The sequence below is a fragment of the Amblyraja radiata genome, chromosome 2, assembly GCF_010909765.2.
Source record: "Amblyraja radiata isolate CabotCenter1 chromosome 2, sAmbRad1.1.pri, whole genome shotgun sequence".
Lineage (NCBI taxonomy): Eukaryota > Metazoa > Chordata > Chondrichthyes > Rajiformes > Rajidae > Amblyraja > Amblyraja radiata.
Genome location: NC_045957.1, coordinates 3,639,279 through 3,666,142, shown reverse-complemented (window position 1 = coordinate 3,666,142; position 26,864 = coordinate 3,639,279). Strand labels below are relative to the sequence as shown.

Genomic DNA, 26,864 nt, shown 5'->3' with positions numbered 1-26,864 from the left:
TTTCAACCGAAGATAGACGCAAAATGCTGGAGTAACTCAGCGGGACAGGCAGCATCTCTGGATAGAAGGAATGGGTGACGTTTCGGGTCGAGACCCTTCTTCAGACTCAAGTCTTGTCAGATTTTGCCTTTCTAAACCTTACATATGTTTTTATTTAACTTTTGACTAAACGTGCAATGTCTCTTGTTATCCAAGGTCAGTAGTAAAAGACAAAAGTAATTCACTCCAGGGTGTGATGTTCAAAGTTCACTAATGGTTAAAGATGATGAGTATATAAATAGGTCATTCTAAGTGTTCACAGCAAGTCATAAACATTTTGCGTTGTCAGCTGTTCCCAAGGGCAGCATTGTTTTTGATCAGCAGATTTAGAGAAACAGCATGAAAACAGACCCTTCAGCCCACGGAGTCCGCGCCGACCGATCTGTGCACACTAGTTCAACCCTACACACCAGGGGCAGTTCAACCTACAAACCTGCACATCTTGTTCAGTGTGGGAGGAAACCGGAGCACCCGGAGGAAACCCACACAGTCACAGGGAGAACCTACAAACTCCGTACAGACAGCACTTGTAATCAGGATGGAACCCAGGTCTCTGGTGCTGTGAGGCAGCAGCTCTACCTGCTGCGCCACCGTGCCGCCCACGAAGATCCCAATTCGCAAATGTGTTTCGGTTTTTGATATTTGTCACATATACCAAGGTACAGTGAAAAGGAGTTACAAGGAACGGCAGATGCTGGTTTACAGAAAAAGACACAAACTGCTGGAGTAACTCAGAGCGGTCAGGCAGCATCTCTGGAGGATATGGATAGGTGATGTTGAATAAGGAACCAGTCTGAAGAAGTGTCCTGACTTCTTCGGACTCAGTGAAAAGTTTTGTTTTGCTGGCTATGCCATCCAATCAGATAATATTACACATAAAACCAATTAAGTCAAACTCAAGTACAATAGGTAAAGGCAAAGGGAAGATACAGTTGTCAGCATTGCCACACACCAGTTCCAGAGACAAAGTCCAATGTTCACAATGGTTTAGAGGTGAATCAGTACCCTAGCTTATGGAAGGACCGTTCAGAAGCCTGATAACAGAGGGGAAGAAGCTGTTCCTGAGTCTGGTGGTGCGCGCTCAGAACACCAGGGCCACTGTGGACATGCACAGTGTCTTTGTTGTGGCTCCCCATGTGGTGACGGCTAGGCAGCGTATCAGTGCGGCACGGGCGCTTGTCTTTGCCTTTGCACCTTCCAGGTGTTTGAATACCGCCGAGTACTGCGCCCCGGTCTGGTGCCATAGCCCTCACGCCAAGAAGCTGGATGCTGCCCTCAACAGCGCCCTGCGGACTATCTCTGGATGCCTACGAGCCACCCCAGTAAACCAAATGCCCGTCCTCACTGGCATCGCCCCAGTCAACATCAGACGAGAAGCAGCCACACTGGCCCTCTCTCGAAAGGCAAAGACCAGTGAATCCCACCTCCTCCATCAGATCGTCACAGAGACACCACGACGAGTGCTCCTCAAGTCACGGCACCTCTTTGCCACACAAGCCCAAGAGCTGCTCCGCACAACACCGGCTGATGCTTCTAAGGCCGCCTGGGTCAAGACGAGATGGAGAGACCAGTGGAAGTCAGCGGAACCATCTAGGCTACACCATTACAGCAATGACCCCATGGACAGGACCTACTCCGAAAGCAGTGGACAACCCTGAACCGCTTGAGGACGGGCATCGGACACAATGGAGTAGCAATGAAGAGGTGGGGCCTCATGGACAGTGAGCGCCTCCTGCGAGTGTGGGGACCCAACACAGACAGTGGAGCACATAGTCACCAGTTGCCCCAAACACCGCCACCGAATGAATGGTGAACGAGGTCTGATTGACCTGGACGATGACATGTTGGCCTGGCTCGCCTCAACGGAGCTGCAGGTCTAAAAGACATACGACAGAAGAAGAAGTGGTGCGTGCTTTCAACCTTCTGTATCTTGTGCCAGACAGGAGCGGGGAGAAGCAGAAATGACTGGGGTGGGACAAGGACATGTCTTTGATCATAGATACAAAATACTGAAGTAACTCAGCGGGGCAGGCAACATCTCTGGATAGAATGAATGATGCTGGCAACTTTTCCGAGGCAACGTGAAGTGTAGATGAATGGGGAATCTGTGTGATGGACTGGCCTACATCTACAACTCTCGGCTATTTCTGGTGCAGCGATCTCAGGCAAACTGACTTTTGCTTCATAATACAGACACAAAATGCTGGAGTAACTCTGCTGGTCAGGCAACATTTCTGGAGGAAAAGGATATGTGATGTTTCGGGTCAGGACACTTCTTCAGACTAGTTCCTAATACCATGGTTGAGGATGGGGATACTCTTTGAAAACTCCTCCCCCTCGACTCCATTCAAGGTCCCAAGCAGTCGTTCCAGGTGCGACAAAGGTTCACCTGTATCTCCTCCAACCTCATCTACTGCATCCGCTGCTCTAGATGTCAGCTGATTTACATCGGTGAGACCAAGCGTAGGTTGGGCGATCGTTTCGCCGAACACCTCCGCTCAGTCCGCAATAACCTACCTGACCTCCCGGTGGCTCAGCACTTCAACTCCCCCTCCCATTCCCAATCCGACCTCTCTGTCCTGGGTCTCCTCCATTGCCAGAGTGAGCAACAGCGGAAATTGGAGGAACAGCACCTCATATTCCGTCTGGGATCCTTGCGTCCTTATGGCATTAACATTGAATTCTCCCAATTTGGCTAGCCCGTGCTGTCTCCTCCCCTTCCTTAACCCTCTAGCTGTCTCCTCCCATCCGCCCGCCCTCGGGCTCCTCCTCCTCCTCCCTTTTTCCTTATTTCTTTCCCCACCCCCCATCAGTCTGAAGAAGGGTTTCGGCCCGAAACGTCGCCTATTTCCTTCGCTCCATAGATGCTGCTGCACCCGCTGAGTTTCCCCAGCAATTTTGTGTTCCTTCCCTGATAGTTGTTTAGTTGCCTACCAGATCTATGGTCTGATGAATTGGTTATAAGATCGCTAAGCTCTGTGATGTCTGCGGCTTTCGTCATTAGCACACAGGCACCATGGAGTAAATATCACCAACAATCCATCCTGGACCCAACACATTGGAGCCACAGATCATTGAATCACATTGGAGCTACAGCCTAAATGTCCGTGGTGCAGCGGTAGAGTTGCTGCCTCACAGCGCCAGAGACCCGGGTTCAATCCTGACTATGGGTGCTGTCTGTACGGAGTTTGCACATTCTCCCCCGTGACCTGTGTGCGTTTATCCGGGTGCTCTGGTTTCCTCTCACAATCCAAAGACGTGCAGGTTTGTAGGTTAATTGGCTTTGGTAAAGATTGTAAATTGCCTCTTGTACAAGGGGATTGCTGGTCAGTGCGGTCTCAGTGGGCCGACGGGCCAACTTCCGCACTGTATCTCTAAAGCTAAAAAAAGACCACAACACTGTGGGGATACCTAAAGCTGAAGGCCTGCAGTGGTTCACAACCATCGTGTGAAGTTATCGATCAGGAAGCATGATCAGGCACATGCCCCTATCAGCATCAATGGTGCTGAAGTGGAAATGGTTGAGAGCTTCAGGTTCCTTGGCATTAATATTACTACTGAACTGCCGTGGAGCAACCACATTGATGCAACGGCCAAGAAGACCCATGAAAGCCTCAATTTTTTCAGGAGACTAATGCCCCTGTCCCACTTAGGAAACCTGAACGGAAACCTCTGGAGACTTTGCGCCTCACCCAAGGTTTCCGTGCGGTTCCCGGAGGTTTTTGTCAGTCTCCCTACCTGCTTCCACTGCCTGCAACCTGCGGCAACCACCTGCAAACTCCGGGAACCGCACGGAAACCTTGGGTGGGGCGCAAAGTCTCCAGAGGTTTCCGTTCAGGTTTCCTAAGTGGGACAGGGGCAGGAAGTTTGGCCTGCCTCCAACAACCCTTACCAACTTCTGCAGATGCACAGTGGAAAGCATCCTATGGGGTTGCATCACAGCTTGGTTTTGGAACAGCTCTGCCCAAGACCACAGGAAAGGTGCAGAGAGTTGTCACACTTCCATAGTTCTGGTCAGCCCATTACAGGAAGGATGTGTCGGCTCTGGAGAGGGTGCAGAGGCGGTTTAGGGGATATTAGCTACAGGGAGAGGTTGGGCAGACTTGGATTATTTTCTCTGCAATGCTGGACGTTGCAGGGAGACCTGATAGAGGTGTGTAAAATAGTAAGATTAAACGAGAACTTACCAGTTTGAAGTTTGATCTGTATTTTATGAGGAGTTATGATGAGGGATTACGTGAAGAGCCCGCTCAGCACGCATGCGCGGCATACTTCAAAGCAGCGGTGTGGAATCACAGATAGACACAGTTATTGAAGTAAACATAGTAAAGACAAGGAGACATCAGTTTATCAGTTTGACCCATTTTATTGAGGGTGGGAGCGGAGGGCACGTAATCCCTCATCGTAACTCCTCATAAAATACAGATCAAACTTCAAACTGGTAAGTTCTCGTTTAATCTTACTATTTTACTTCGGAGTCACGTGAGTGATTCCGTGAAGACTTCAAAGCTCTGTGATTTCAACCCGTGTAACAGTTATTACTTCACGCACTGCCGAAGTCTTTGAGGGAGGAAGTGTGTTATCGTAATCAACCAATGAATCTGTTTGTAGAAAAACACAATGGTATTTTTTAACAATAACAACAAATAAATTAAATTGCTCCCCTGGGCTTAAATTAAATATTTGCAGTCTGTAAAATCTTTCCTGCAAATAAAACAGGTTTTGCCAACGGCTTATTATAAAATTTCTGAACGGTCTTTCCCCCGACCATCCTGCTGTAGCCAGGATGTGGTCTATAGGAACGTCCATTCTTTTAGCCGTCGACATGGATGCTGCCCTGGTGGAATAAAATTTGTACATGTTAGTGTTTATCCCAGCAGTTTTTAGCACCTGCTTGAGCCATCTCGCAATGGTTTGGCTCGTCACCAGGTTTTTTATGACTGACCCACAAGGCTTTTCATCTCCCTCAAATATTTTGGTTGTGTCTATGTAGGATAGTAGGTGGGTCATGGCACATAACCGTGGTTCTGGTGGGTAAGCCCGGAATTCCACGACTGGATTAGGTGTTCCTGGTCTGCTCTGTTTGATCAGTCCCTGGATAACGACAGAGATCTGGTCTGGAGCTGTGAGCATGCTGTCCAGTCGCAATAGGTGTAGTGACTGGACCCTCTGTGCAGATACAAGTGCCATCAACATGAGTGTTTTGAGCATAGATTGTTCCAGGTTGAGGGATCTGGCTGGTGGCCATCCCCTGAGGTATGTCAGGACCACACTGACATCCCATGTATGGGTGTACCTTGGTCTAGGGGGTTAGAGTTGTAAATACCCTTCATTAGTTTGACCACCAGCGGGTGGGACCCCATGGCCTGTTGTCCTGGAGCTGGTTTTAAATAGACAGGCAGGGCACTTCTAGCTGTGTTGATGGCTCTGTAGCTGAGTCCTTCATCGTGGTGAAGGTTCGCCAGGAATTCCAGTACGTTGGTAACTGTAGCGGTTGAGTAGGTGGTCCCTGTATCCAAGCAGTGCTTCTCCCATTTCTTGATGCTGGACAAATGCTGTTTTTTAGTGGATGTTCGGAGGGATGCTGACATGGTGTCGACGGTTTGTTCTGATAATCCCAGTCCCAGAAGTGGTTTGTGCAGAATTTGCAACCCAGGAGTTTGATTTTTTCATGGCACGGGTGGCTTGTGCCCGACACTGGGTGTTAATAACTCTGGGTCACTGGGGAATACCATCGGAGTTTCAACAACCATGTCATGGAGTTTTGGGAACCATGGCTGCGTAGGCCAGTCGGGTACTATCAAAATACCTGACGCAGACTCCATTTGTATTGTGCGTAGTCCCCAACTGATAAGGCAGAAGGGAGGAAATGCATAGAAGAAGAATTTCCCCAATCCAGCGCGAACGCATCTACCGCTGCTGCCTCAGGGTCTAGTTCCCAAGCGACATACATAGGTACCTGGTGATTTAGCCTTGATGCAAATAAATCAATATCTGGCGTGCCATATTGCTTGATAACTTTGCAAATTTTTTGGGGTTTAACATCCATTCGATGTTGTCATTAAATTTACGTGACCTGGTTTCTGCCACTGTATTTAGCTTAAGGTCTGAAGAAGGGTTTCGGCCCAAAACGTCGCCTATTTCCTTCGCTCCATAGATGCTGCTGCACCTGCTGAGTTTCTCCAGCAATTTTGTGTACCTTCGATATTCCAGCATCTGCAGTTCCTTTTTGAACACTGTATTTAGCTTACCTGGCAGGTAAGTTACTGATAGCCAAATATGTCTTTCAACACACCATTGCCAAATTGTGTTGACCAACTTGTCGCATGATACCGATTTTATGCTGGCCATATGGTTAATGTAGGCCACCACCGTAGTATTATCTATTTGTAACCGTACATGCAAGTGATGCATATTTGTGCATATGCTTTTAAACCATAAAAGTCACCCAACATCTGTAGATAATTAATGCCCAGTGTAAGTAGTAATGATGACTCTGGGTTAGTCCATCTACTACTTGTTAGTGATGACAATAGGTTGAAATTATGCCAAACGTTTTTTGCCCACCACTGTAGTTATGATATTGCTTCAGTGGGTAACTTCATGACACGATCATAATGACCTGTATGTCGTTTTGGTGCCTGTACCTTTGCTCTTTGTAAGTTTTGACAGTGCAAAGGTCCGAATTGTGTAGCCGGAAATGCTTCTACCATTTTCCCAATTACTCTGTTACTTGTCGAATAGTTGGGAGTACGTGGACCATTAAATTGTTGCATGATTGTGCCGATTCAACTGTTTTGCCTCTTGGCAATGTTACAGTCACGTAGACTGAATTAATTGTGAAGCCCAAGTAGTCCATGATTGCAATGTTACAGTCACGTAGACTGAATTAATTGTGAAGCCCAAGTAGTCCATGATTGTGGTCCATGATTGTGGATGGCTTCAACTTAGATTTATCTGGATGTAAGACAATCCCAGGGTTTCGAATAACTGTTTAGTAGATGATACAGCTAATATAGTCAATTCCATGGTCTTGCCTTTTTTTTTATTTAAAATTTTTTTTTTTTTTTTTAAGGTATCATCAAGATATGCCATGAGAATATGTTTTGTCTTCTGAATATTGCCAGAGGTGGTTTTAGTGTCTTGGTGAATAATCTTGGGCTGATGTGAACCCATTGGGTAACACTTTAAACTGCCATAGCTGCCCCATCCAGGTAAATTTCAGGTATCTGCGATGATCCTTGTGAATGGTATTAAATAGTAAACATCTTTAAGATCAATGCTTGCCATGAAGTATCCTTTGGAAATTAGTTGTTTGGCAGTAACAACCGTTTCCATTTTGAAATGTATATACATAACAAACATATTTAGTGAAGTCAATGATGATGCGACATCCACCATCTTTTTGGGTTTCTTTATTTATTTATTTATTTATTTATTTATTCCGAACAAGTAAAGACATTAAAGACATTAATAGTAACAAAATCGAAATTATCAAACAATTGGACATTACAATCAATATTTACAAAGCGATGAGAAGAACAAAAGCAAAGTTCCAATGTCCAACTCTGTGTCTGTACAAGCTCGAAAAGAAGTGAGAAGAAGAATAACTTATTAAATCTCACCCCTTTTCCCCAACACTTCTACCATATTTAAAAATCAATTAATTACTAATAATAATACTACCCTAGGCAATTTCCCATAATACCTACAGACATATATATACATACAACTATTATGTACATACAAACTTCATATCTGAAGTACCCAAACATAAGTAAACAATAGTAAAGCAATAGATAAACATCAACCCCCACTTGTCAACCATCCCCTCTATCCCTGTACCCCTTGAGAATTATATTTTTTTATATATCATTTTAAAATGATTCATGTTTGTGCATTGCTTTAATTCCCCGTTCAATTTATTCCACACTCCTACTCCACAAACCGAAATACAAAAGGTTTTTCTAGTCGTACGGACTTTTTGTTTCTTAAAGTTAAACATTCCTCTTAAATTGTAACCCCCCACACGTTCGTTAAATAATTTTTGAATGTTTCCAGGTAAATTTTTATTTTTGGCCCTAAACATTATCTGAGCTGTTTTGAATGTAACCAAATCTTCTAATTTTAATAATTTTGACTCTAAAAATAATGGATTCGTATGACCCAGATACTTAGCATTATGGATAATACGAATTGCTCTTTTTTGCATCATGGTTAATGAGTGTATCGAATTTTTATAGTTATTACCCCAGACTTCTGCACAATAATTTAAGTAGGGTAAAATTAATGAACAATAAAGAATACGGAGTGATTTGTAATCCAGAGCTTGCTTGGCTTTGTATAATACAGAGATACTTTTTGACAATTTTAATTTTACATGTTTAATATGTGATTTCCAGCTTATTTTATCATCAATTATAACCCCAAGAAATTTATTTTCATGCACTCTTTCAACTTCCACCCCATTTATCTTTATACTTACTAGTGTATTTATTCTACAATTACCAAATAACATTATTTTAGTTTTACTCAGATTTAATGAAATTTTATTCCTATCAAACCATATTTTCAATTTACCCATTTCTTTTATTATTTTATCCAATAGCTGTTTAAATTTTCCCCAGAACAAAAAATATTTGTATCATCTGCAAACAAAACCAGCCTCAAGACATTGGACACATTACAAATATCATTTATGTACATGATAAATAATTTTGGGCCCAGCACTGACCCCTGTGGTACACCACACACAATGTCCAAGCATGTAGAATTATGACTACCCAGATTTACAAACTGTTGCCTGTTACTTAAGTAGCTTTTAATCCAGTCCAGTACTATTCCTCTAATTCCATACCTCTACAATTTTTTAATAAAATATCATGATTAATTGTATCAAATGCTTTTTATATGTCAATGAATATCCCAGCTGCTTATAATTTCTTATCAATGGCGTTTGTGATGTCTTCAATTAATTCTAGTATTGCAAGTGATGTTGATCTATTTGTTCTGAATCCATATTGACTTTCTGTGATTAATTTATTCTTTTCTACAAATTTGTCTAATCTATTATTAAACATTTTTTCTAATATTTTGGAAAATTGTGGGAGTAAGGAAACAGGTCTATAGTTTGTAAAATGATGCTTGTTCCCAGTTTTGTATATTGGTATTATTTTTGCTATTTTCATTTGAATTGGAAAAGTACCGGTTTGGAAGGATAAATTACAGATGAATGTTAAAGGTTTGGAGATCCCCTCAATGACCATCTTAACTAGCGACATGTCAATGTCGTTGAAATCGGTAGACTTTTTATTTTTACATGTTTTGACAATATCCAACAGTTCTTTTTCTTCTACTGCCGTAAGAAACATAGATCAGGGATTTCTCTCCACTAAATTCTCAGGAGTTTCTCCAGATGTCCCTGAATCAGGGATTTGTTTAGCCAGGTCTGGTCCAATATTTACAAAAAAATTATTAAAGCTATTAGCTATATCTTCCATATTATAATTTTCCTTATCCTTATCAATAAAATACTTCGGGTAATTTGTTCTCCCCGGACCATTTCTGATAATGCTATTAAGTATGCTCCATATTCTTTTTATATTGTCTTTATTGTCATCTAATTTCTTCTTATAATAATCTTTCTTGCTTTCTCTTATAATGTAAGTTAATTTATTTTTATACTTTTTATATTTATTTTCTGTATCTTTAGTTCTCTCTCTTATAAAATCTCTGTATAGGGCATTTTTTTTTTACAAGCATTTTGTAATCCCTTTGTAATCCATGGACATTTAGTATATTTTGATTTTCTATTATATTCTTTAATTGGACAATTTTTATCATATAATGACTTAAACATAGCAATAAATGTTTCATAAGCACTATCAATGTCTCTTTTTTGGTATATTATATCCCAGTTTTGTGCCAATAGATCCTTTTTTAGTGCAATGATAGCTTCCTCCGATCTCACTCGTCTATATTCTATTAATTTGTTTGGTTTGTTGTTCCTGTGGATATTATCATAAACTATAAAAACTGGCAGATGGTCACTTATATCATTAATTAATAATCCACTTACTATTTTATTTTCCACATCATTATTAAATATATTGCCAATGAGTGTAGCGCAATGGGAAGTAATTCTACTCGGTCTAGTGATTTTAGGAAATAGACTCATGCTGTACATAGTATTAATAAAATCTTCTGTAAGGTTGTGTTGATTAGGATTTAGTAGGTCAATATTGAAATCTCCACATAAAAACACTGATTTACTACTTGTTGTTGAAAACATACTCTCCATCCAGCCCCTGAAGATTTCAATACTTGACCCCAGTGCCCTATATATACAACTAATGATTACATTTTTATTTCCACCATTACTTATTTCTATAGTTATACATTCATGCAGATTGTCAACCACAGTTGTCATATTATCTACTACCTTATAATTCAGAGTTGTATCCACATATAGTGCTACCCCTCCTCCCCCCTTATTTTTTCTATTGATGTAATTGAAATCATATCCGTCCATCTCAAAATCAATTCCCTTTTCCTGATTAATCCATGTTTCAGATATTGCGATGACATTGAATGGCTGTAAAATTTTTTGTAAATACTCTTTAATACTATTGAAATTCGCATAGAGGCTCCTGCTATTAAAGTGGATAATCGATAATTTGCCTTTTACATTAATGTTCTGATTATACTGTTCCTCTGTGTAGTAGCAGCAGATATTTTTGTCGTTAGAATTAAAGTAAAAATTATTGTCCGGGTCTATATCGTATTCCAAATCCTGTAAATTGTGATTGGTATATTCAAATGGTTGTAACTTCAGTTGTTTCTTTTCGCTTATTATTTTAATTACTTGACTGCCATTTCCAGATGTAAATGACTGAATTCCTTCAGTGTATGCCATAGTTGTGTGTGTAAATAAATTTCACCTCACAATCCCGTTTTATGATCATTGGTATTTGTCCAGTTCTGCAATATCTCTAATGACCAGCACTTTGGCTTCCTCTGGTGTTCCATTTAATTTAATAAAGATTTTACAGTTTGCAGTCCAGGTATTTAGTATTTTTTTCTGTTTCTTAAGGTATCGTGCTTGTCGGGCTATGTCGGCATTTCGTTTTGTTAGGTGTTCATTCATAAATACTTTTGTTCCCTTCAACTGTCTTCCTTGTTTTAGGAGACTAACTTTATATTTCCTGTTGACAAACCTTATTATGATGGCTGGTTTGTCATCGCTATTTTTATCATCTTTGGATTTTCTCCTGGGCAGGGGGTGACAAGCCTCGATGTCATCGCAGTCCAAGTGTATTCCCTTTGGCTGCAGGAAGGCCGCCACCTGTTTCTCCGTGGAGCTAGTATCCATTGCCCCGGGCTCCCCCCCGCTGTCGTCAGTCACCGCCCGTGCGTATGACCGGGGCTTTATACTGAGCCCGGTAATGATAACGTTATTCGCTCTGGTGTACTGCTCCAGGTCCCAGGGTTTAGTGACGAATATTTGATACGAATTCCAAGGGTTCATGTTTCCCATGATACCCTTTGTAATTAGTCTCACCAGTACAGCTTGTCCCTCTCGTTTCTTTAACGGAGAGGGAAAATACCCTCTGGGGTAAATGTTGAACTGGTGGCAATTTTTCTAGTATGAATTGTATTTTGTATCCACTAAAGCCATTGAGTATATACTGATCACTCGTGATAGACTCCCGTGCTTCTTAAAACAGGTGTAATAAGTTAGTATTAAGCCCCTATTTTCTATACCTTGGTAGGAACCAGACCCACCTACCTCCATGGTTATGGGTATTCTTCTGTTTCCTGCCGGTCCAACGAGTCTTGCACGTTGTCTGACGTGGCGGTGATGTTGGGGGGTGGCGCATTTTCCATGGGGCCTGCTCTGGGCCCTGGCCTGAAAGGCTTACGGGATTGGCATGCAGGCCCCGAGCTTTCACCAGTACCATGAGGTAGACCCTCCTGGTGGACACGTTAGAGGTACTGCTGACTGGTTTACGTGTGGTGCTCATTCCAGACCCTGCCCTCTTGTGCCGAATATTTTGGACACTTCGTCCAGTTTTTTAGGCTTGGTTTGGTAACTTAGCCAGACAGCAGGATCTGTGGTTGTGAGGTCGGCATTCTCAAAGTCCTGTAAAAAAAATTTGAGTTGAGGGCAGGTTTTATAACTTCCTGAGAAGTTGCGTAGCACTGCGAACAGTAGGGTCAGGTGTTTTGCCGTACTACCCTGACCCTACGCTTCCTTCTGCTGCTTTGCTCCCCCTGGAACAAAAACAAACGCAAAGACCGACTTTACTCTGAAGGTAAGTACTTACCTAGCGTTCTTTTCCTTCAGGCTCACAGCGCCTGACTCCCGCCTGCCGCTGTTGCACTGCTGGCGTTAATGTCGCGCATGCGTGCTGAGCGGGTTCTTCACGGAATCACTCACGTGACTCCAAAGTAAAATTATGAGGCATAGATAGGGTAGACAGTCAGAACCTTTTTCCCAGGATGGAAAAATCAAAGGCTAGAGGTCATAGCTTTAAGGTGAGAGGAGCAAAGTGTAATGGAGATAGCAAGTTTTTTACACCAAGGTTGGTGGGTGCTTGGAACTTGCTGCCAAGCGTGATGCTGGAGGCAGAGATGATCATGGTGTTTAAGAGTCTCTGGATAGGCACGTGGATAGGCAGGGATATGGATCACGTGCAGGCAGACAGGAGTAGGTTGGTTTTGGCATCATGTTCGGAATGAACACCCCGGGCTGAAGGGCCCGTTCCTGTGCTATATTCTAAGCCCTTAAAGCAGGAAAGGAACGGGATGCATTCTTGGTGGGAACTTCAATATCATGGAACACAATGTCCCCTGCCTACATGTGATCTATATCTGAAGAAGGGTTTCGGCCCGAAACGTTGCCTATTTCCTTCGCTCCATAGGTGCTGCCGCACCCGCTGAGTTTCTCCAACAATTTTGTCTACCTTCGATTTTCCAGCATCTGCTGTTCCTTCATGAACCTGTGATCTATATCCCTCCACTTCCTACTTGTCAAAGGTTCAAAGGTTCAAAGGTTGATTTATTGTCACATACACCTAAATGTAGTGAAATTCCTTTTGCCAATGCAGCACATAAAAAAGAATACAAACATAACAATAATAAATAGCTTTAACATAAAAACATCCCCCCACAATGGTTCCCATTATGGGGGAAGGCACAGAGTCCAGTCCCATCCCCAATGTCCACCCATAGTCGGGCCTATTGAGGCCTCCACAGTTGCTTCTACGGAGGCCCGATGTTCCAGGCCGTCCTCGCCGGGTGATGATGTTCCGGCGTCGGGAGAATCCTCTCAGCGGCATGGGAACCCTGGAACGGCCGCCTCCCTACTCGTGACCGTGGCTTCCGGAGCCGACAAGGCCGCGCCGAATGGAGCTCAACTGGCGATCTCGTCGAGAGATCCCAGGCTCCCGATGGAAAGTTCAGCGCCGCCGCCCGCAGCCAAGTTTAGTTTAGTGAAGTTTAGAGATAGAGAGCAAAAACAGACCTGAGTCCACACCGAGTCCACACCGACCAGCCATCCCCACATGTTAACACCATCCTACACACACTAGGGACAATTTCCATTTATACCAAGCCAATTAACCTTGGTAAGGAAGGAAACCAAAGATCTTGGTGAAAACCCACACAGATCACGGGGAGAACGTAAAAACTCTGTACAGACAAGCACCTGTAGATAGGATCGAACCCGGATCTCTGGCGCTGTAAGGCAGCTACTCTACCATTATGCCAGCGTGCCGGCCTTCTGTTCTAGTAAAGATGAATGTGTTGTGATAGCAGTCTGCTGGGGTGCAAAGGGTTAAACTCTGCAGGGTTCTGCAACTAATAAAACATTTGCAAGATTTAAAACCTTGTTTTGTTGCCAAGTTTCCAGATTAAGCAACATAAATTAAATATGTGAATCGATCAATGGGTTCATAAGAACAACTTGAAGGCTTGTGAAATGTCTTTCACTCAGTTCCAAAACTCATTTGGGGCGGCAAGGTAGTGCAACGGGTAGTGCAACTGCAGTAACTCAGTGTGTCACGAGCCTCCCTGAAGAAATATTGTAGGTGACCTTTCAGGAACGGTCTCAACCCGAAACAGTTTAGTTTTGAGATACAGCACAGAAACTGGCCCTTTTGCCCCCCGAATCGGCGCCGAACAGCACATTAATACTTTCCTACACACACACACACACACACTAGGGACAATTAGATATTTTTTTACCAAAGCCAATTAGCCTACAAACTTGTTAAAGAAGGAACTGCAGATGCTGGAAAATTGAAGGTAGACAAAAATGCTGGAGAAACACGGGGGGTGAGGCAGCATCTATGGAGCGGACCTACAAACTTGTACGTCTTTGCAGCATGGGAGGAAACCATACTCGGAGAAAACCCATGCAGGTCATGGGGCAAAGGTACAAACTCCGTACAGACAGCACCTGTAGTCAGCTTTGAACCCGGGTCTTTGGCGCTGTGAGGCGGCAACTCTACTGCTGCGCCACCGTGCCACACATGGACGTCACCTTCCCTATTTTTTCCAGAGATGTTGCCTGATCCGCTCAGTTACTGGCATAACTCAGCATCTGCAGTTCTTTCCTATTATCGTTTGGCATTAGTTGGCCCATGAAACACACAGGATAAAATGAGTGGTGCATTTCACATGACATTGCACAGAGTTACGAAGGACCTTCATGTTATTCACAACTACAGGCACCAAATTATCTCTGTGTTGAAGGAACTTGGAACATGGGACAGAAAAACTGTGATGTGTAGGAAGGAACTGCAGATGTTGGTTTGCACCAAAGATAGACTCAAAATGCTGTAATATCTCAACAGGTCTGGCAAGAAATAGGTGCGTTTCAGATCGAGATTGAAGAAGGGTCTTAACCCGAAACGTCACTGTTTTTTTCTTCAAGCACACTGCAATGCCCGGTGCAACAAATCATCTCTCCCTGCACGTGGTCCATACCCCTCCGTTCCCTGTATATTCATGTGTCTATCTCAAAGCCTCTTAAACGCAACTCTCGTACGTATGGCCCACAGACTGTGCTGAGCATAATACCAAGTTAAACTAATCTCTATGTGTACGTGATCCAACTCCCTCCATTCCCTGCATATCCTTGTGCCTATCCAGAAGACTCTTAAACGCTGTTATCCTATCTGCCTCCACCGCCAACCTCGGCGGTACGTTGGTGGGCTGTTCCTGTGATGATAACAGATGGGGAAAAACTGCCCCTGAAACCGGAGGTGTGCATTTTCACTATTTTGTAGCTCTTGCATGATGGGAGAGACAAGATGAGGGAGTTACTCATCCTTGATTATGCTGGTGGCCTTCCCAAGGCAGCATGAGGTGCAAATGGAGGCAATGGATGGGAGGTTGGATTGCGTAATGGTGTGGGCTGTGTCCACAACTCTCTTGAATTTCTTGCGGTCATGGATGGTGGCAGGTGGAGATGATGGTGGTGATGATGGAACTGGTGGTGGAGATGATGGTGGAGATGATGATGATGATGGTGGAGTTGATGGTGGAGATGGTGGGGATGGTGGTGGAGATGATGGTGGAGATGATGGTGGTGTTGATGGTGATGATGGTGGGGATGATGGTTGAGATGATGGTGGTGATGATGGTTGAGATGATGGTGGTGATGATGGTGGAGATGATGGTGGAGATGGTGGGGATGGTGGTGGAGATGATGGTGGGGATGGTGGTGGAGATGATGGTGGAGATGGTGGTGGTGATGATGGTGGAGATGGTGGGGGTGGTGGTAGAGATGATGGTGGAGATGGCGGTGGTGGAGATGGTGGAGATGGTGGTGGAGATGATGGTGGTGTTGATGGTGATGATGGTGGGGATGATGGTTGAGATGATGGTGGTGATGATGGTGGAGGTGATGGTGGTGTTGATGGTGGAGATGGTGGGGATGGTGGTGGAGATGATGATGGAGATGGTGGTGGTGTTGATGGTGGAGATGATGGTGGTGATGATTGTGGGTGTTGGTGGAGATGCTCATACTCCTACTTTCTTTATTAGCCGAGTATGTTTTGCAACATTTGAGGAATTTCATTTATCATACAGCCACACTAATAAAAAGCAACAGAACACACAAAATACATTTTATCATGAACATCCACCACAGTGACTCCTCCACATTCCTCACTGTGAATGAAGGTGAAAAAAAGTTCAATCTCGTCCCTTCTTTGTCCTCTAGCGGTCGGGGGCCTCTAACCTTCCGTTGACGGGACGATCTTACTCCCGTAGATGGCAGCGAGCCTCCTCATCAGGGCGATCAAGCTCCTGCATCGGGAGGGATCTCAGCTCCCCCGCGCTGGGCGATTTACCCCGGGTCGGGGATAATCGAACGTCGTGCGGCTTTTGGAGCTTCCCGACGTCTGTCTCATCCAGAGACTGCGAGCTCCTTGATGTCAAAGTCCGCAGGCCGCGGTTGGACGTCGATCCCAGGCAAAGGATCGACTCCGATGGTAAGTCCACGTTCCCGCAGTGGGTATCAAATTCAGTCCCAATCCTCCAGCTCCACGATGTTAGGCTGCAGAGTGACCGGAGATACGACCCGGAAAACAATCAGATCTCCGGCAAGGTAAGTGATTGAAACAAAAGTTTCCCTCGACCTCCCCCCCCCGCCCCCCCCGCCCACATAAAACAAACTGGAGAACATTAACACAAACTTTTTAAACATACTAAAAATAACAAAAAAAAGACGAAAAGGACTGTAGGCGATGCTGCCATCGAAAGGGCAGCCGGTGGAATATGGTGGTGATGATGGTGGAGATGATGGTGGTGATGATGGTGGAGATGATGGGGGATGGTGGAGATGGTGGTGGTGGTGATGATGATGGTGATGATGGTGGTGATGATTGTGGTGATGATAGTGGTGATGATAGTGGTGATGATAGTGGAGATGGTGAAGTTGATGGTGGAGATGGTGGAGATGATGGTGGAGATGGTAGAGATGATGGTGGTGGTGATGATGGTGGTGATGATTGTGGTGATGATAGTGGTGATGATGGTGGAGATGGTGAAGTTGATGGTGGAGATGGTGGAGATGATGGTGGTGTTGATGATGATGGTGATGATGGTGGAGATGGTGTGGGATGGTGGTGAAGATGGTGGAGATGGTGTGGGATGGTGGAGATAATGCTGGGGGGCTGGCCACTGCCTGTATGTCGAGGAACGTGTTTGCTGTTACCCATCTCCCTGGCCATTCGTACGTTGATGTTGGACCATGGGTTTGTTTTTCAGCTGGCAGAGGACGTGACACCGGGGCAGGGTCTGGGCATCGAGATCATCATCACCTTCCAGCTGGCGCTCTGCGTCTTTGCCACAACGGACAAGCAGAGGTCCGACCTCACCGGCTCCGGCCCGTTGGCCATCGGGCTCTCGGTTGTCATCGGCCACCTGATGGCGGTGAGTAATGTCGGCCCAGAGGACCTGTCAGGTCGAGCAGAAGGTTGCAGGGGTGGGGCAGGAGGTGCTCCTAATGTGTTGCTCAATGGAATTGAAAGATGCAGCTTTGGAAACAGGCCCTTCAGCCTTCGAGCCCGTGCCCAGCAGCAATCACCCGTTCACACTAGTTTTGTAATGTCAGGGAATGGCCACTTTTCCATCACTAACAATAGAAATAGAGGAGGTGGAGAAAATGTTCAGGAGACAGAAAAGCCGGAAATCTCCAGGACCGGACAATGTTTCCCCCTCTACTCTCAAGCTCTGTGCCGAACAACTGGCACCGGTCTACACAGACATTTTCAACCAGTCCATGCAAACCTGTACTGTCCCTGCCTTCTTCAAAGTCTCCACTATTGTTCCTGTACTCAAAAAGGCAAGGATTGATGACCACAGACCTGTCGCACTGACCTCTGTAGTCATGAAGTCCCTTGAAAGACTTGCTGGTCCACCTGAAAAATATCACAAACCCCCTGCTGGACCCCCTGCAGTTTGCATATCGGGCCAATAGACGCAGTCAACCTAGGCCTGTACTTCATCCTCCAGCACCTAGACCGCCAGGGGACCTATGCGAGGATTTTGTTTGTTGATTTTAGCTCTGCATTCAACACCATTGTGCCAGACCTACTACACTCCAAACTTTCCGAGTTGACTGTGCCTGAACCCCGCTGTCAGTGGATCACCAGCTTCCTGACAGACAGGAAGCAGCATGTGAGGCTGGGAAAGTACATCTCGGACCCGCTGACTCTCAGCATAGGAGCACCGCAAGGCTGTGTACTCTCTCCTCTCCTCTACTCTCTCTACATCAATGACTGCACCTCCACAGACACCTCTGTCAAGCTTCTCAAGTTTGCGGACGACACAACCCTGATTGGACTGATCCAGGATGGGGAGGAATCTGTCTACAGACAGGAAGTGACACTGCTGGCGGCCTGGTGCCATCGCAACAACCTGGAGCTCAATGTTCTTAAGACGGTGGAATTGATAGTAGACTTTAGGAGAGCTCCACCTCCCCTCACCCCAATCACCATCAACAACACCACAGTCACATCTGTGGAGTTATTTAAGTTCCTTGGAAAACACCATATCCAGGGTGGAGTAGTTGGTGGCCGCCCATTAAGGGAGACCACCATCGACTCCACAGTCAAAAAGGCACAACAGTGGATGTACTTCCTGCGGCAGCTGAGGAAGCACAATCTGCCACAGGCAATGATGGTACAATTCTACACGGCCATCGTAGAGTCTGTCCTCACCTTCTCCATCATGGTCTGGTTTGGCTCAGCCACCAAGCACGACATCTGGAGGCTGCAGCGAATCGTCCGATCAGCTGAGAAGGTTATGGGCTGCAACCTTCCCTCTATTGATGAACTGTACACTGCAAGGGCCAGGAAGCGAGCGGGCAAGATCATCTCTGACCCCTCTCACCCTGGCCACAAACTCTTTGAATCACTTCTCTCTGGAAGGCGACTCCGGACTGTCAAAGCTGCCACAGCCAGACATAAAAACAGCTTTTAACCACGAGCAGTTGCTCTATTCAACAACCAAACGTCTGTAGCCTCCTTGTGCTCTGGTATTTTATATCATTCTTCACATGTTTAAATTATAATGTTTTATTCTTAATTGTTTACTGTATATCACGTTGTTACTTGCGAGCAAAGCACCAAGGCAAATTCCTTGTATGTATACATACACGGCTAATGAAATGTAATCAATTCAATTCATGGAAGGAAATGGATTGTACGGGCAGATAAGAGTTGGACTTGGCATCATGTACGGCACAGACATTGTGGGCTGAAGGGCCTGTCCCTATGCCATGATTCTATGTTAAGATATTTGGACAGATATATGGATAGGAAGGTTTTCAAGGCAATGGGGGTAAATGGAACTAGTCCAGAATGCCAACCTGGTCGGCATGGACAAGATGGGCTGGAGGGCCTGTTTCCGAGCTGTATAGCTCTCTGACTGAGAGCCATGCAATACCCATACTATTGGGGCAGCACAATAGCACAACATGCTGACTCGCAGCCCGCGATGCCCGGATTCGATCCTGACCTTGGGTGCTGTCTATGCGGAGTCTGCTCGTTCTCCCTGTGACCACGTGGGTTTCCTCCAGGTGATCCGGTTTCCTTCCACATCCCAAATGCATACAGGTTTGTAGGTAAATTGGACTTTGTGAATTGCCCCTGGTGTGTAAGGGAGTGGATGAGAAAGTGGGATAACATAGAACTAGTGTGAACGGGAGATCGATGGTCAGCATGGACTCGGTGGTCCGAAGAGCTGTTTCATTGCTGTATCTCTAAACTAAAACAAAGGCAATTTATTTTCTCCGCAGATTGGCTTCACTGGATGTGGGATGAATCCAGCACGGTCCTTCGGGCCAGCCGCTGTTACTGGTGACTTCACGAATCATTGGGTGAGTTGGCACGTGGGCTGTGCAGTGCAAACCAATTTTCCATTGGGTCTCCTCCCATTTCCTCCAAATACAAGGCGCAGCTATGGGCACGCGCATGGGCCCCAGTTATGCCTGCCTCTTTGTAGGGTACGTCGAGCAATCTTTGGTCGAGGCGTACCATGGCCATATCCCCGACCTCTACCTCCGCTACATTGACGACTGCATTGGTGCTATCCTCCTGCACCCACACACAACTCACTGACAATCCATTTCACCACTAACTTCCATCCGGCACTCAAATACATCTGGACCATTTTTCCAACATTTCCCTACCATTTCTAGACCTCACAAACTCCATCGCAGGTGACAGACTACTGGCCGACATCTACTATAAACTCACTGACTCCCATGGCTATCTGGACGACACTTCTTCCCACCCTGCTTCCTGTAAGGACTCCATCCCCTACTCAAAATTCCACCGCCTACGCCGCATCTGCACCCAGGATGAGGTGTTCCACACCAGAGCATCGGAAATGTCCTCATTCTTCTCCTCTTCGACTATAGATGAGGCTCTCACCAGGGTCTCTTCTATACCCCATAACTTTGCTCTCACTCCCCATCCCCCCACTCGTAACAAGGGCAGAGTCCCCCTTGTCCTCACCTTCCACCCTACCAGCCGTCACATACAACAAATAATCCTCCGACATTTTCGCCACCTCCAACGGGATCCCACCCCTGGCCACATCTTCCCTTCTCCTCCCCTGTCTGCTTTCCGCGGAGACCGCTCCCTCCGTAACTCTCTGGGCAATTCGTCCCTTCGCACCCAAACCACCCCCTCCCCTGGTACTTTCCCTAGCAACCGCAGGAAATGCTACACTTGTCGCTTTACCTCCCCCCTTGACTCCATTCAAAGACCCAAACAGTCTTTCCAGGTGCGGCAGAGGTTCACTTGCACCTCCTCCAACCTCATCTATTGCATCCGCTGCTCTAAATGTCAGCTACTCTACATCGGTGAGACCAAGCGCAAGCTTGGCGATCGCTTCGCCCAACACCTCCGCTCGGTTCGCAATAACCAACCTGATCTCCCGGTGGCTCAGCACTTCAACTCCTCCTCCCATTCCGAACCCGACCTTTCTGTCCTGGGCCTCCTCCATGGCCAGAGTGAGTCCCACCGCAAATTGGAGGAGCAGCACCTCGTATTTTGCTTGGGTAGTTTACACCCCAGTGGTATGAACATTGACGTCTCCAATTTCAGGTAGTCCGTGCTTTCTCCTCCCATTCCCAGCTCTCCCTCAGCCCACTGTCTCCGCCCCCCCCACCCTCACATCAGTCTGAAGAAGGGTTTCGGCCCGAAACATCGCCTATTTCCTTCGCTCCATAGATGCTGCCTCACCCGCTGAGTTTCTCTACATTTTTGTCCACCTTCCATTGGGTCTCGGTCCTCGTCTTGGGTGGTGGTGGAGGCACCCGTGGCCTTTTAAAGACTTATGGTTAGGTCACATGGAAATGCAGGGGATGGAGGGATCTGGGTTATGTTCAGATAGATAAGTGATTGTCTTACCATCATGCTTGGCATGATTCTTGCGTTCTATTACTCTACGTGATACATTTAAATATGACGTCAGTCACCATGACATCACCCACTACCAAAACGTTACCCCTCAGGTACCTATAAAATCGTTCCCCGCCTCACCTTAAACCTACGGACTCTGGTTCTTGATTCCCCTACTTTGGGCAAGAGAATCTGTGTATTTACCCAATCTATTCCTCTCACAATTTTGTACACCTGTATCGGATCACCCCTCATCCTCCTGCGCTCCAAGGTATAGTCCCAGCCTACTCAACCTCTCCCTATAGCTCACACTCTCAAGGCCTGGCAACATCCTCGTAAAACTTCTCTGCATTTTTTCCAGCTTGCAAAAAACATCCAATACATGAATATAATCAAATCAAACTCGTACAAGAGTTAAAGTTAAGTGAAGAGTGTTTCAGTAATGGATATGTTACAATGTTGAGAGCTATATCCTGCACTCTTCCCCTATGCATACATAGTTTGGAGCCCACCTATACATCTATACATACCTCGAACCAGCCAATTTCCCTCTACTAACACTCTACTCTGCCCAGCAGAGCTGGCCCTTACTCTTAACAACTTCTCTTTCGACTCCTCCCACTTCCTCCAAGTCCAATGCGTAGCTGTGGGCACTCGCATAGGCCCCAGCTATGCCTGCCTCTATGTAGGGTACGTCGAGCAATCACTGTTCCAGGCATACACTGGCTTTATCTAACTCTATCCCCGCTGCATTGACAACTGCATCGGTGCTACCTCCTGCACCAATGCAGAACTCACTGACCTCATTAACTTTACTACTAATTCCCATCCTGCACTCAAATTCACTTGGACCATCTCCGACATCTCTCTACCTTTTCTTGATCTTACTGTCTCCATCACAGGAGACAGACTTATCCCCTACTCCCAATTCATCCGTCTACACGCATTTGTGCCCAAGATGAGGTGTTCCATACCAGGACATAGGAGATGTCCTCATTCTTTAGGGAACAGGGGTTCCCCTCTTCCATCATAGATGAGGCCCTCACTAGGGTCTCCTCGATATCCTCTTGTTCCTCCCCCAACCCCCCAGTCGCAACAGAGACAGAGTCCCCCTAGTCTTCACCTTCCACCCCATCAGTCGTTGCATACAGCACATAATCCTCCGACATGTTCGACATCTCCAACGGGATCCCACCACTAGCCACATCTTCCCATCTTCACCCCTTTCCCTTTTCCTTTCACCTCCACAACCCCCTGGTCAACGTCCCTTCCCACACAAACCACCCCCTCCCCAGGTACCGCACGAGATGCAACACCTGTCCCTATACCTCCCCCCTCGACTCTGTCCAAGGACCCCGACTGTCTTTTCAGGTGAGGCAGAGGTTCACTTGCATCTCCTCCAATCTCATCTACTGTATCCGCTGTTCCAGGTGTGGACTCCTGTATATCGACGAGACCAAGCGCAGGCTCGGCGATCGTTTCGCTGACTATCTCTGCTCAGTCCGCCTAAACCTACCTGCACCTCCCCCTCCCATTCCCACACTGACCTCCATTGTCAGTGTGAGGCCCAGCGCAAATTGGAGGAACAGCACCTCATATTTCGCTTGGGCAGCTCACACCCCCAGCAGTATGAACATTGACTTCTCTAGCTTTAAATAGCCCTTGCTTTCCCTCTCTCTCCATCCCTCCCCCTTCCCAGTTCTCCCACCAGTCTTACTGTCTCCAACCACATTTTATCTCTGTTTGCTTTGTTGTTACCCTCTTCCAGCTAACAACGATCTATTCTACGTTTTCCTTGATCTCCATTCCCTTTGTCCTATTTTCACACCTTACATTTCCTCTCCCTCTCCCCTGACATCAGTCTGAAGAAGGGTCTCGACCCAAAACATCGCCCATTCCTTCTCTCCAGGGATGCTGCCTGTCCTGCTGAGTTACTCCAGCATTTTGTGTCTATCTTCAGTTTAAACCAGCATTTGCAGTTCCTCCCTACACATCTATACATCAGATGAGGTATCGAACATGAAATGGAGTAGAAAGAATCTGTAGATGCTGGCTTATAAAAAAAGATGCCCATTCCTTCTCTCCAGAGATGCTGACTCGCTGAGTTGCTCCAGCACTTCGTGTTTTTATTTTTAATAGAACATGGAATATGGTTTGGAATCACTGATACACAAGACCAGATATAGAATATTGAACATGCAAAGGAACAGGCCCTTCGGCCTACTTTGTCTGTCCCGTCCATTTTGTCAATCAAACCAATCTCACATAGTGATAGAGTCATACTGCCCAATTCATCCATGCTGACCAAGATGCTCCATCTAAGCTAGTCCCATTTGTATACTTTCTGCCCACATTCCTATAAACCTTTCCTTTCCATGTACTTGTCCAAAAATATTTTAAATGCTGTTATAATACTTGCCTCAGCTACCTCTTCTGGCAGCTCGTTCCATATACCCTCTGAGTGAAAAAATTACCCCTCAGTTTTGTATTACATCTTGCCCCTCTCACCTTGAACATATGTCCTCTTGTTTTTGATTCTCCTACCCCTAACTTACTCAACCTCTCCCTATTTATTCCTCTCATGATTGTGTACCATAAGATCACCCTTAGCCTGTTCAACCTCTCCCACAGCTCAGATCCTCCAGTCCTATCTTGTACAAAGTGTGGACTCGCTGACATCTTGTTCAAGGAATGGGGTTATCAACATCTTGTATAAAGTGTGCTCTCAACGATGTTTTGTACAAAGTGTGTTCTCAGCAACGTGCAAGGAGTGGTCTCACCAATGTCTTGTACTAAATGTTATTCCCATTATCCTGTATCTGTACACTGTGGACGGCCTGGTTGGAATCATGTATTGCCTTTCTGCTGACTGGATAGCACGCAAGACGAAAGCTTTTCACTCTACCTCGGTAGACGTGACAATAAACTAAACTAAACAAAACAAGGCGTTGTCTCACCAACGTCTTGTAGAAGGTGTGATCTCACCAACATCTTGTACAATGTGCGGTGTCACCAATGTCTTGTAAAGAGTGTGGCCTCACCAATGTCTTGCACAAGCTGTGGTCTCACCAACGTTTTACATAGAAACATAGGTGCAGGAGGAGGCCATTCTGCCCTTCAAGCCAGCACCGCCATTCATTGTGATCATGGCTGATTGTCCCCAATCAATAACCCGTGCCTGCCTTTTCCCCATATCCCTTGACTCCACTAGCCCCTAGAGCTCGATCTAACTCTCTCTTAAATCCATCCAGTGATTTGGCCTCCACTGCCCTCTGTGGCAGGGAATTCCATAAATTCATAACTCTCTGGGTGAAATTTTTTTTTCTCACCTCAGTCTTAAATGACCTCCCCTTTATTCTAAGACTGTGGCCCCTGGTTCTGGACTCGCCCAACATTGGGAACATTTTTCCGGCATCCAGTCCTTTTATAATTTTATATGTTTCTATAAGACCCCCCCCTCATCCTTCTAAACTCCAGTGAATACAAGCCTAGTCTTTTCAATCTTTCCTCATATGACAGTCCCGCCATCCCAGGGATCAATCTCGTGAACCTACCCTGCACAGTCTCAATCACAAGGATGTCCTTCCTCAAATTAGGGGACCAAAACTGTACACAATACTCCAGATGTGGTCTCACCAGATCCCTATACAACTGCAGAAGAACCACTTTACTCCTATACTGAAATCCTCTTGTTATGAAGGCCAACATTCCATTAGCTTTCTCCACTGCCTGCTGTACCTGCACACCAACTTTCAGTGACCAGTGTACAAAGACACCCAGGTCTTGCTGCACCTCCCCCTTACCTAACCTAACCCCATTGAGATAATAATCTGCCCCCTTGTTTTTGCTGCCAAAGTGGATAACCTCACATTTATCTATATTATACTGCATCTGCCACGCATCTGCCCACTCACTCAACCTGTCCAGGTCACCCTGCAACCTCCTAACATCCTCTTCACAGCTCACACTGCCACCCAGCTTTGTACAAGGAGTGGGCTCAGCAAAGTCTTGTACGAGTGTGTTCTCACCAACGTCGTGTGCCACGAGTGGTCTCACCGCTCTGATCCCTGTCCCTTCACTCGCCGCCTGTTCAAGCCTGCTGTTGCCCGTTGCCTGTAGTGTGTGCTGTCTGACCCCTGCCTTGTTCCCCTCTGACCAGCTGTACTGGGTGGGCCCGGTGATCGGAGGGGTTGCCGCCGCGCTGTTCTACGACTTTGTGCTGACCAGCCGACCCGAGGATGCGTCTGAGCGGCTGAAGGTATTGACCAGCGGCCCGGCCGAGGAGTACGACGTGGAGGGCGAGCGTGACAGCGCCAGGATGGAAATGAAGCCCAAGTGAAGGCGGGGGACTGCAGGGGGGAGGGGGGCAGCAATGTGGGGGGTGGGGAGAGTGGGGGTACAGCATGGATGGGGGGGGAAGCAATGTTGGGGAGAAGTGGGGAGTATTGCTGGGGAGTAATGGAGGAGAGAGGTGGGTAGTAAGAGAGGAGGAGTGGGGAGGGGAGGGGTGGGAGAGATGCAGGAGAGGGGAGGGGTGTGATGGAGGAGAGGGGAAGTAACTTTAGGCATGTTGGAGAGGGGTGAGGACTAATTCAGGTGAGGGGTGGAATGCAGGGCATGGGGGGAGTCACACTTGGGGAGGGGTGAGGAGCGATGGAGAAGGGTTGGGGAGTTACGCAGTGGGGCTGATGTGCAATGCAAGGGAGGGGTGGGGGCAATACTGGAGAAGGGTGGGGTGGGTTCGTGGGTGGGTGAGTATGTTCGTGGGGGGAGGGTGGGGAAGGAGGCTTGGGGACCCAGGGACCATGGGAGAGGCTAGTACAGACACAGCAGGCTGAATGGTTTGGTCTTGCAACAAAGCCAGAACAAGCGGGAAACACTCTTCCGGTCGGGCAGCATCTGTGAAGCGAGAGAGAGCGACAGACAGAATTAATATTGAAGGTGAATGACTTCTAATCAGCATAAAAATGATGACATGTCATCTGATGAAGTCAGGACTTTGACCTGGAATGTTAACTACTTCTCTCTCCACAGATGCTGCCCGACCCACTGGGCATTCTGGTTTTATTTCAGATTACCATTGTCTGCGTTTGTTTAGTTTCTAAACCTAAGGCAACATGATGGGATAAGGGAGGCAGTATTATATAAATAAGCTAATTCTATGGTATATATTCGTCAGCCTTATAAAGTATTACCGTCTCAGTATATTTGTACAGGAGGCTGGGGTGGGAGATAATAGACAATAGACAATAGACAATAGGTGCAGGAGTAGGCCATTGGGCCCTTCGAGCCAGCACCGCCATTCAATGTGATCATGGCTGATCGTCCCCAATCAGTACCCCGTTGATTTGCCGTGATGGGTGAGGGGTGGGTGCTGGGTGTCGGGGGAGAGGAGGGGGG

The 26,864-nt window shown here is 46.3% G+C and overlaps 1 protein-coding gene across 1 annotated transcript in view; it reads left to right on the top strand.

Moving 5' to 3' along the window:
- The window catches only part of aqp1 (aquaporin 1 (Colton blood group)), a 33,413-nt gene extending 7,595 nt beyond the window's left edge, over positions 1–25,818 (top strand). Inside the window, exons 2-4 of the mRNA XM_033040690.1 lie at positions 17,320–17,484; positions 19,853–19,933; positions 25,624–25,818. Coding sequence (XP_032896581.1) covers positions 17,320–17,484; positions 19,853–19,933; positions 25,624–25,803 — 426 coding nt within the window. The 3' untranslated portion in view covers positions 25,804–25,818. The remainder of the gene's footprint in view (positions 1–17,319; positions 17,485–19,852; positions 19,934–25,623) is intronic.
- Positions 25,819–26,864: the final 1,046 nt, after the last annotated feature.